The sequence below is a fragment of the Thunnus thynnus genome, chromosome 24 (genome assembly GCF_963924715.1).
Source record: "Thunnus thynnus chromosome 24, fThuThy2.1, whole genome shotgun sequence".
Classification (NCBI taxonomy): domain Eukaryota; kingdom Metazoa; phylum Chordata; class Actinopteri; order Scombriformes; family Scombridae; genus Thunnus; species Thunnus thynnus.
The window spans coordinates 19787393-19799335 of record NC_089540.1 but is presented as its reverse complement, the minus strand read 5'-3'; the positions used below and the strand labels follow the sequence as shown (position 1 = coordinate 19799335).

Here is an 11943-nt window from a genome sequence, read left to right as displayed (position 1 = left end):
AGTCATAGAGAACATCATGTTTGAGGTCTTTGCTCAGGTTGGTTGTTGTCTTCCTGACAAAGAAACGTTAACCAGCAAATAAATGAAAAAAGAGAAATAAAACATTGTAAATGTTCTTTGAGCTACTACAAAGTGGTTTAGTTTACAAACCACATGAATGACTGTTGGAACTGTCTTTGTCTTTGTGTTTCTGCCAGATTATCATTTCTTTAGTTTTGGTATTATATGTTCATGTCACGTGTCTTGATGTGTTCCCTCTTGATATTTTCTGCTTCAAGGCATCAACTTTGAAGGAAATGAAGCCTGAAATCAGACACAACTCTAGTTTAATCTAAGTCACATTATCAACTGAACACCACTGATTGGTCTTGTTCTGACTGAGCTGAAGTCGTTCATGGAGGTTTGTTTCTCTGGATTTTATGAAGACATGAATCAATATAGTGTATTTTTCTTCACTGCCGTGTTAAAATAAACTAATATGAGTGTAAACAGCAGCAGTGGGGAGAGTGGACGGGCTCGTTACACTGATTTTACCTCTAATGTTTAACAAATGTAGGTAAAAAAAAAAACAACGCAGAATCACAAATAGAATACTCTTACATTGTTCAGTGTTCTTTATAGCCGCACCAATCTATAAAATAAAAGATCATTATTTAATACACATTTCTCCAAAACTCAGCCCATTAATTTTGGCGTCTCCTCTAGAGGTGACATCACATTTCTGACGGTTATAATAGAGCAAAGACGGGTTTAGTTTATTTAAATGCTCAGATCTGTGTGAGCTTTTGTCTCAAACACCAGCTGATTATAAGATGATTTACTCTGAGAATTATTTCTTCATTTAACTTCTTTTAGACCCAAATCTCTGGATTTTGGGGGGTACATTTATTGCCTTAGATTGTTTCTATTTGTTCTTTCTACATTCAGATTTAAGGCAGTAAAGTGCAGCACAGACAACACATAAATGTATACAAAATACAAGGAGTTATTTTAAAATATGTTTCATAGAATTTAAAGGTTTATGTCATGACAGAAACTACAGAGTGTTTTTTATGACAGTGGAAAGATGGTTTTCCTTCAATTTTAACAGTAAAAATACTTAATTTTGCTTTTGTTTGTAAAGCTACATTGTCATTGTGATATTGATATTAATTTATTTATTAGGGTAAATGGGCTATTAATTTTGTGTTTTCAGTGCTCTTTTCTCTAAAGATATTTTGTGGTTTTTACCAAAAGATATTAAAATTCGAAGGCTAAACATTCAAATTTTGACTTCTGTTTTTTTTAACATTTCTGATAGTATCTGAGTTTGTGGTTTAAATGGTAAAAGTTGCTGGAAAGATTTTTAAATCCATTTTCTATAATTGTAATTACTTTGTAATATCTTACAATCAATCGTTCAAAATTAAATCAACAACACAAATGATACTAATAACAGTTATTTTCATCAACATCACGTTAACTCATTTCTTGATGAACGAGTGTTTTTACCTACAATTACATCATTTGTCCAACAATCTATCATTTAAATCATTATTGAAATTTTAATTTGCTGCTCCTGCTGTAAATAATAGTTATTGTGTCCTGCATTCACATTTCAGCAGCGTTTAATCACCACTTATTTAACGCTATAATTTTGTAAACATTTGTATTTTGTGTAATTAGAATATTTGTAATAATAAGCATGTGCACAGACGTACACACTTCCTCTACCATCTACTCATTATGTTATTAAATACATCTGCAGTTATATAAATCTTATATTATTTATTCTAATAGAATAATTACTTTATTATGAACTGGAGGTGGAGCGAGTCGAGCTGAATTCAGAGGGAACGGTGAATTAAAGGAGACATCAATAAAGAAATAATTAAAATCCACAAATAAATACAATAAAACTAAAACTTAGTATTCGATAAAACAAACATAAAATACCTCCTGACACGTTTATCTGCACATAAATATAAAAGAAAACAAAATAATCATGTTTCTATGATGACCAATAAACTTTAAAGTATTTTATCACCTGCAGTTTTACCCTAAAATAATATATTCATGTCTGCAGAGTTTCTGAAAACAATAATTAAAGCTCTTTCATGAAATAATAAATAAACATGCTGATAAAAAAATAAAAGTGGACTTACCTGAAACACGACACTGTGCTGCGGAGGTGAAATAATCCGAGAACAAAACGTGACAAACTGAAAGCAATTAGTGTTAATTGAAATAACTGCTATTAAATAATAATGAATTAATGAATTAATTGAGCGTTGACAGTCTTTTGGATTGTGATGTGAAGCTGCTCAGCCTCCAACTGAACACATCAGAAACAATCAGAGGACATCAGTCTGACTAAACCTCGCTCGACCTCTCTCTCTCTCTCTCTCTCTCTCTCTATTACACACACACACACACACACACAATCTACCACTCAATTTAATTTTCAGTGAGGCTCTATTGGTTGGTGATTTTGTAAAAAGAAAAAGGGAAAAAGCGAATATTAAGAAACAAATGCATTGACGAATCAATACAAAGTGATAAAAAGTCGTATTTTTGATTCATTTAAATCAGTAGTTTTGGTAAGTTAAGGTTAAAAAAGGACCACTGTGATCTGAAATGTATTTATTTGGACTACAATGACTTAATGTGGCCGTCCGTCAACAATACGTCAGTTTTATTCCTTTAAACTGGAAACAACGCTTCACATTTGGTGTTCGAGTAGATGAATCCGACATGTAGACGAGCTTTCTGAAAACATTTCTTCAGAGTGGATAAATCTAAACATTTTTAAAACATGGTGGATAAAAAAGGGGAAGGACGGAGGAGATAATCTGAAAATGTTACACCTGGATTTGAGTTTAGATGTTAAAATCTGAGATATTTGAAAACAACAAACACACGAGAAAACGTCTCCGGAGACGAAAACAAGAAAAACTGAGCCAGAGTGGATGAATCTGAAAACACTGGCCTCGTGTTTTAATGTGGAAAAAGGGAAAACTTAACTTTTTCAAAACAGTCTCCAAAGTAGATAAATCTGAAAACACTCGCAGCACATTTTAGTGTTGAGACGTAAATACAAACATTTCTAAAAGTGTTTCCAGACGACATAAATCTGAAAACTCTTTCCTCCCGTTTTAGTGTCAACAAGGAGAAAACGATACTTTTTAAAAAAAAAAAAATGAATAAATCCAAAGTTGCTGTTGTGGACGTTAAAATCTAATCTTTTTGAAAATGATCTGAGGAGAAAACACTTAGTTTTCACACGTAAACATCGTTTTTTTAAAATTAGCTTAATGTGGACAGAAAGCTGCGGAGCGACAACGCTGGAGTCCGATCATGACATTACTATCAATGAATCAACCGAAACAAATACGAGATTTGACTAATCAATCGTTTCTGGGCCAATTTGAAAACAATACATTGATCTGCAGCTCCGGCTGGAGGTTCAAATGTCATGTGACAAAACACCGTAAGCTGTTCAGACCAGCATGTAATGGAGAATAGGTCAAACCCAAACAGAGAACATCTGGAAACACACACACACACACACACGACATATGATATCTGGGCTTGTGTGTGTGTGTGTGTGTGTGTGTTAAAGTGTGTGTGTGTGTGTGTGTTAAAGTGTGTGTTTTATTGTGTGTGTGTGTTTTAATCAGCGGGCAGTGAAGGGTGAAGATTACAGGCTTTAGAGACTTAACAGGCATAAAGGCGACGTTAACGAAGGCAGCAGGTAAACATCAGAGGACCTGGTAACACACACACACACACACACACACACACACACACAGACACACACACACACACACAACAAATTATTTTTTTTAAGAGATCAAACTCTGCGTTCTCCTGTTTTTCTGTTTTAACCAGATTCAGGTGAAATAACAGATTTTTCATCTCTAGTGTCGACTACGAACCTCTAAACTCAATAAATCATGTTTAATGAGAGCATTATGTTTGACTGATGATCAGTCTGAGAATTATCTGTAAATAAAAACATGTTTTGAACATCTACAGTCATGTGATCTGGTCGAAAGCTCCAGAACTGCCACTAAACTGACGGTCTGGTCTCAACCGTTTAGTTCAGATTATAAACTCGAGTTATTGTTTTAGTCGTCAGCTTGGACTCTGGGACAATATAACAGAGTTCTTTCACTATATTCTGACATTTTATAGACAAAACGATTCATCGATAATGAAAATACTTTGAACCTCAGGTGTGTTTATGTTGCCAAAACAACAGAAATGTAAAATAATAATAAGTAATAACTATTTCTGTATTTATTTATCATCTGTGATGAAGTTTTCCAACATGACGAGAGGAGACAGAAGACGCTTCGATACAAACTGAGCTGGTTCTTAAATACAGACATAAATATTTATTCAAATAAAATCACACAGTTAAAAGTGAAATGTGACATTTTACAGACTTCAGACACAGAAACTGAAATGACTTTTGAGTGAAATAACGTTAAAGTTTCTTCTGAAATTATTTGGACTTTAAACAGACGGGGGACAAATTAAAGGAAAATGCTCCACACAGCTGTTCAATTAAGCAATTAACATCCAATCATGTTCTATATATATATTATATAAATACGCTGAGCAGGTCCAGTTGTTTAAAGATGCAAGAGGAAAAGATCTAAGTGACTAAAGTGACGCCTGCATTTAGATCTATGGAAGCGACGTCAATAAACATAAACCCTCGTTACAAAGATTAATGCACATTTGAGAAATTAATTAGTGCGTATATGCAGGTTTTTTCTTAAACGCAGGTAAACCCGCTAAAAATAGGCGATTGACTCCTTTCACATTGCCAGTAGACGGGTTTGCCTTTCTGTTTTTTTTCCAGTCTCCATGCATGGCTAGCAGCTAGTTAGCATGGCTAGCATCGTTAGCATAGCCATGCCGTGCTGTGTGTGTAGCCCATAGACCGTATAAAAATACGGTTTAGCTGCGATGTTTCTGGTTTAGGGCAGCTGACAGGTGTGTTTATGGTGTTTGTGTCCTCTGAAAGACGTCACAGCACGAAATTAAAGTCACACAGCTGACGGACTGTTAGCCTAGCATGCTAATACTACATAAACATTACAGAGAGACCGTATGTAAACATATGGGTGAAACCATATTGTTTACAGGCGTCCAGAGGTAGAAACACAGGAAAAAGAAACAAAAAAAGAGGAAAAAATTAGCGTTTCTACGCAGGTGTCATGTTTACGCCACTGCAGATCGGAGCTGAAGCCGATAAAGACTAGTGATCACGCAGAGTCATGTGACCCAGGTATGAATGCCGATTGTACCCTTTCCAACTAAAGACAAAAGCCAGATGTTAGTGGGGTTTTTTTGTCCAGTATGAAAGGAGCTCAAGAGCCTCCAGGTCTGAGTGCTGGACCCCGACAGTGAGGGGGTCTGGGGGCTCCGTTATGCTGTGGGGGGGGGGCATTTTGCTGGCATGGTTTCGGTCCACTTGTCCCCCTTTAGAGGGAAGGATCACTGCTAATCAATCAGCCATCACCATCATCAAAACACCAGATGAGGGAATATAAGTGTTGCACCTGTAACCCCGCCCACAACAGTGACATCACAGTGTACTGACACACCCTGGAGTACACGACTACATCACATTTACAGCCTCGTTATGATAACGACTCTGATGAGCTGCAGCCTGAGATCCTGGTTCACCTTTTAGCTGCTCTTTACTAAAATTAATCCTCAAACTTTTCTCTTTTAAAACAGACACATAAGAGGATATTTTAGTTTTAGGCACTAAACAGTCGAATTGTGTCATTTATATTTATTTTTACTGCTTGTTTGGTTGGTTTAAAGGTTTAGAGGCGCAAAATATTAAAGGAGGGAATGTAAATGTACAGAAATATCTGCTGCAGCTGATTTAAAGCAGGTTTAAAACCTGCAGCTCAAGTTAAAATATCAGTAATGTTTCTGTTTACAGAAGAAAATGATCTTGTTGAAGGAGTTATTTAATTTATCATTCAAGTAAGTTGGTTTTTATTTGATCTGTTCTTGAAAATTCTTCATGTTCAGGTCACCTGAGTGGTTTAAAAACAGTATTTCATAAATGATTAATGATCAATCGATAATTGATTGTTAACGTGGCCGACTATCGATGAAGGAAATGTCTTAATATTTGCATCTCTACTTTAAATTAACTTGATGATGTTCTTTCTGTTATTATTGTTTCTTCATTTAAATCATTAAAGTCGTTTCTGTTTTGTTCTTAAATGTAGAAAAACTGTGCAGCTTCATTAAAATATAAAAATATAAATATAAACAGTCCAGATGTGACACCGTGTGGAGATAACTCGTCTCCATGGAAACCACCTCTGATGTCGCAGGTTTAAAGGTTGAATGGAAGGGATGACACCTGCTCACCACACGGCATCCTGCTTCCTGATTGGTCAGATGACAGAGGAGGCGGGGTCTAGACACACATTGAAAATAATTTGAGGACGGCGTCCCTGAAAGACACAAAGAAGAGACAAAGACTCAGACTGAAGTTTTATTATTTTAGTAATATATAATCAATTAATCAATCAGTATAATTAGCAATCAATTTAAAATAGAAACGTGACGTCAGCTCATCTTTACAGCTTCAACCCTGTTTGATATTTTTACTTTATATTACTTATTATTATCATTAATTATTACTAATTGTTTAACTTTGCTGTATTTAGTTTGATCGGACGTCATTGTGACAAACTTGGTATCCGACCAATCACAGCTCACCATCTTTCACAACCTGCGTGATGTCATTGGAGGGAGGAGCCAAGAACAAGAATGTAAACAAACAATGGCGTCCGATGCGTTGTGTATGATACTGGCTGTCTGGTTGCCATGGCGCCATGAACTCTCAACCTCTTTCACAGTTTCACCAACAACATGTTTACAGTTTACATCTGTTCTCCTATTGGTCAGAATCGCCCGACACGTTGTGGAGGTTGTTGTCACCATGGCAACACTACACGGAATAAAACCATCAATTGCCCGATGCCTGACGATATTATACCATCTGAACCACTATTATCTCATCTTATCTTGGGGTAGTCTATGGTTTCTCCTGGGACCCCATTAAGGGTCCCGACCCTCAGGTTGGGCACCACGTCATTTATACCAATATGTTACATTTATACATTAATTATATTAATAACGATATGAAAGAAAACACGATTCAGCTTTTCAGAAAGACTTGAATAGACGCTACGGAGGATTTTCTTATATTATACGACATGTTTTTCTACAATGATGACATCACATATGTGTGTGTGTGTGTGTGTGTGTGTGTGTGTGTGTGTGTTACCTGGCGAACGGGATGTATGAGAGGCCGTACCTGTATAAACAGCAGCAAAAGTTGTTTAATGTCAACAACAAAGCAGAATAACTTCAGATACAGACAATTAAGTGTGTGTTTACCTGTGTGTGTGTGTGTGTGTGCGTGTGTGTGTGTGTGTGTGCATGCGTGCATACGTGTGTGTGCGTGCGTGCGTGCATGTGTCTGTGTGTGCGTGCGTGTGTGTGTGTGTGTGCGTGCGTGTATGTGTGTGTGTGTGTGTGCGTGCATGTGTGTGTGTGTGTGTGTGTGTGTGCGTGCATACGTGTGCGTGCGTGCATGTGTGTGTGTGTGTGTGTGTGTGCGTGTGTGTGTGTGCGTGCGTGTGTGTGCGTGCGTGCGTGTGCGCGTGTGTGTGTGTGTGTCCTACCAGGTGAAAGCCAGGAACTGGAGGATGCAGAACAGCAGAGCGAGACCGTTGTTCTTCCACTAGATGGAGACAGAGAGAGAGAGAAAGAGGTTAAAAGAAAGAAAACTGACAGAATAAACTTTATTAATATTTATTAATAACAACTATTGTCATTTAACTTTATGAATATATTAGTAACAGAATAGTTTCTCACCCAGAAAGCAGCACACAGCGTCAACACCAGACACACCTGCAGAGAGACAGACAGGAAGAATTACAGCTGTTTGCTGTTTATTACCTGTTTTATTATCATAAGATCTGCAACCACATGAGTGTTTATTAGTTTATAATCTACTTGTTTTGATTTTCTGTCTCTTCTCTTCTATTTTTCCTTAATGTTCTTTATTTATGAACGAGATGTTTATGTTTGTGTGTGATGAATCTGTGAAAATTACTTTATATCCTCAAAATTCAATAAAAATAAAAATATATTAAATAATAATTTCCTGTTGCTTTTAACTTCCATACATTACGGTCTAAATACTGTAGATCTGCGACAATTAGACAAGTAATCAATTAGTAGATTGACAGAAAATTAGTGAGCAACTATTGTTAAATATTGGATTTTGGAAATGCAGCTTCTCAGATGTGATGATTGGATGCTTTTCTTTGTCATATATGATAATAAACTGAATATTTTTGGATTTTGAACTGTTGGTCGAGACGTCATTTTGCACCTTTATCTGATATTTTATAGACAAAACGATTAATCGAGACAATAATTGGCAGAGTTGCAGCCCTAAAATATTGTTAATAACATTATCTTCTCTACATTGTCACATATGTAATCCAGGTGAAGAATATTTAATCCCAATTATTTTATTTTATTACAGTTTTTTTGTCTTAAAACAGTCAAATTTGGGGCGTATTGTTTGATTTAAAGTCTGAAAGTGTTTTTCATTCATATTTAATCTTACAGTGAAAACGTGTTTGTTCTCACCAGCATGATGACGGTGGCGAGCGCTCTCTCCTTAGCGCACATCGTCTTCACCTGCCGAAGCGGCCCGATCAGGAACATGGTGCTGAAACCACAGCGGAGAAACTTCAACTCAAAGATTTGCAACGTTTGAAAGGAAGTTTTGAAACGTTTAAACTGAAGTTTGAAAGATGAAAAATGAAAGTGAACAAATTAAAAATCCAGATTGCAGTCGGCTCTGTAGTTGGCAACTTTCACCACCAGAGAGCAACGGTTCCCTTTGTTAAAACTATGCGGCCCTGAGGGATGATGGGTAATCGGTACCTGCCCAGAGCGAAGATGTTTCCCAAACTGTAGAAGACAGCGAACACAGGAAGACCAACACCTGGGAGCCACAGCAGACACGTACCCTGAATACAGACAGACAGGCTGTTACCATGGAAACAGTCAATAAGACAGACAGGGACTGAGTTGTTCTGGATACAGACATGAATACAGGACTGGCTGTCACCATGGAGACAAACATGACCACAGACAGGGACAGTTACTATAGAAACTAGGCACAGAGACTGTTACCATGGATACAGACAGGCAGAAAAGACAGACAGGCAATCGCCATAGAAACAGAGAGGAGGACAGACTGTTACCATGGATACGAGACAGGAAGAGAAGACGTCTGTTGCTATAGAAACAGAGAGAAAAGACAGAGAGAGACAGACTGTTACACACATTATGCTACCATAGAAACAGTAAGAAAAGGACAGGCAGACTGTTACCATGGATACAGGCGGGAAAAACAGTTTTCACAGATACCGACAGTAAAAAAAAAAGCCATTACTATAGAAACAGGTGGAAAAGACAGACTGTTGAAAATGCCAGGAAGTCAGACAGGCTGTTACCATAGAGACGACAGGAAGTTACAGTCGCAGCGACTCACCAGGATGGAGCAGAACGCGCCCAGAATGAAGCAGATCAGGAAGCCCTTCATCCTCGTCCCCCAGGCCAGCGTCGACGCCTGATTGGCTCTCTGGAGAGATGACATCATTATTGAAAATGAATCGTTAAAGTCATTAATCTGACAAAAACGTCAGATTAGACTTAAGGAAACTGTGACAGACATTTTTCACCGTTTTCTGGCATTTTATGGACCAAACGATTAATGAATTATTGAGAAAATAATCAACATATTATATATTATTTATATATTATTTGCTTGTTGTCGCCTTAATAAAGTTAAATTATCTGTGTGAACTAAATAGTGAATTAAACAACCTGACGAGGTTTGTTAATGTCGGTTTCAGTAACGTTTAAAGTTATCGCAGCACCTGAACGCAGCAGGTGTGTTTAGGTGCTCACAGAGAGGAAAACAGAACAGACAGTTAACGTCAGGTTAATAAAACAACACAGGCTATGGGGGTTAAAAAGGGACAAAGTCATGGGTTGGTTCTTATAATTTTACAGTTTAAATGGCTTTTATGCACATCTGATGTTATATTAATGAGTCATTAACACAGAAAGTTTTTAATTGTTTTTAGTAGTAGTTAGTTTTAGTAGTAATAGTTTTTTGTGATAAAATTGACAATTAAAGGAACTTAATTACTTGTTTGCTTTAATGGCAAACACACAATCTGTTAATAAACCTTAAAAATGATGATTAAGGTGAATTTTATGGCATTTTTGTCTCTCTGAAGCCGTTCTGTACTGATTAATATTTGTGAAAACAGGCTGATAGCTCAATAAACTGTCAACAGATAAATGGATTAAAGAGATTAATGAAGGAAATCATCATGTGTTGAGATAAACTAGTCTTTTAATTTATTTTATTTTTCTTGAAACTTCAGCAGAAGTTTATTGAATTTATGATTTTTTTGTGCCATGAAATGTTTAATGTTTATTATCAGCAGTTTGTAGTGTTTTGTGTTAAAGGAACTCCTTTATAGTATATGTGGTTTGTAAAAAGGTTTAACTTTTCATTTATATTTTTAATTCTTAATTTTGAGGTTTATTCCAACATCAACAACGTCTTTTTTTTTAGAATAAATTGAAAGAAAACGAAATGAAGGGGTTGTTTAAGGTGCTCTGGAGGAATAATACTAAATCTATGTCCCTCCTTTTCTAATTATTAGTGTGTTTAGCTTTAATAAAGTAACGATGAACTAAAGTATAAAGTTATTTTAAAGCAAATGTGGTTTGTAAAGAAGCTATAAAACATATGATGGTGAGTAAAAGCAGAAATTAAAGCTTTTTGAAGAACATAAAACTAAGTGGTACACCTAAAACAGCAGGTTAAGTCTCTGATAACTTAATATGATGTTAACTGGTAAAGTTTGTGTTAATTTTAAGGTTTATTGTGACGTTTTTTCATTGTACGTCTTTGTTTTGTAGAAGAAATTGATAGAAAAAAGAAAGTAAGGGGTTGTTTAAGATCCTCTGTAAGAATAATGTTAGCTCTATGTCCTCCTCCATTAATAACTCCCCCACTAATTATAAGTGTGTTTGGTGTTAATTAAGTAAAGATTAATGAAACAGTGAGGTTGTTATAAGAACATGTGGTTTGTAGAGAAGCTGTAACACATATGACAATGAGAAAAAGCAGAAATTTAAGTTTTTTGAGAGTACATTTAGCTAATTTGTCTCCTGAAACAGCTGGTTCAGTCCCTGATAAGATAATATCACATTAACAGGTGAAGTTTGTGTTCATTGAGATGTTCTGTTTAAAAAAAAAGAGCTTAAAAACAACAGCACGGAGCTGCTGGTGACGTCACCTCCAGTATTCCCGGTCCCTCCGTGTTTCCGTCATCCTGACCGCTCAACACCCTCTTCAGTTTGTCCATTAAGTCGCTTTCTTGCTGCCTGAAAAGCGACAAAACTCTCGGCGAGTCTGCAGAAGCTTCTCAGGTGTTTTTTTTTTAAGCAGATTTCTGAGCGACCGAGAGGAGGAAGCTTCAACAGGTGCAGCACTTCCGCCTGCAGTACCGCCTCCGACCACAATGACGGCGGAGGGGGCGCTGTTTCCTCTTCTTCAACACCGTCATACTCAGAAGTAACTGAGCACATAAATACTGTTTTTAAAGTCTCCCTCCACTCAAATATGTGTTTTTCTTCTTGTTCCTACAGTTGGATGTTTGAGCTTCACTGCAGATGTTTGTGCAGAGTTTGTTTTTATTCATCTGCTGAAGGAGGAAAGTTTCTCTGAGTTCACTGAAAATCTGATATTAAGGAGCAGGATTCATGACATCACAACTAGTTTGGAAGCCAATCCTGGTCCAATAT

General features: G+C 36.6%; 1 protein-coding gene across 1 annotated transcript; it reads right to left on the bottom strand.

Annotated features, from left to right (window-relative positions):
• Positions 1 to 4353: 4353 nt before the first annotated feature.
• Positions 4354 to 11650, bottom strand: LOC137177498 (vesicle transport protein SFT2B-like). Its single transcript, XM_067583858.1, has 8 exons — positions 11436 to 11650; positions 9608 to 9697; positions 8995 to 9080; positions 8695 to 8776; positions 7909 to 7944; positions 7716 to 7774; positions 7316 to 7345; positions 4354 to 6476 (listed from the first exon to the last, which is right to left on the bottom strand). Exons 1-8 carry the CDS (start codon positions 11502 to 11504, stop codon positions 6440 to 6442), a joined length of 489 nt encoding a protein of 162 aa, XP_067439959.1. The 5' UTR covers positions 11505 to 11650; the 3' UTR covers positions 4354 to 6439.
• Positions 11651 to 11943: the final 293 nt, after the last annotated feature.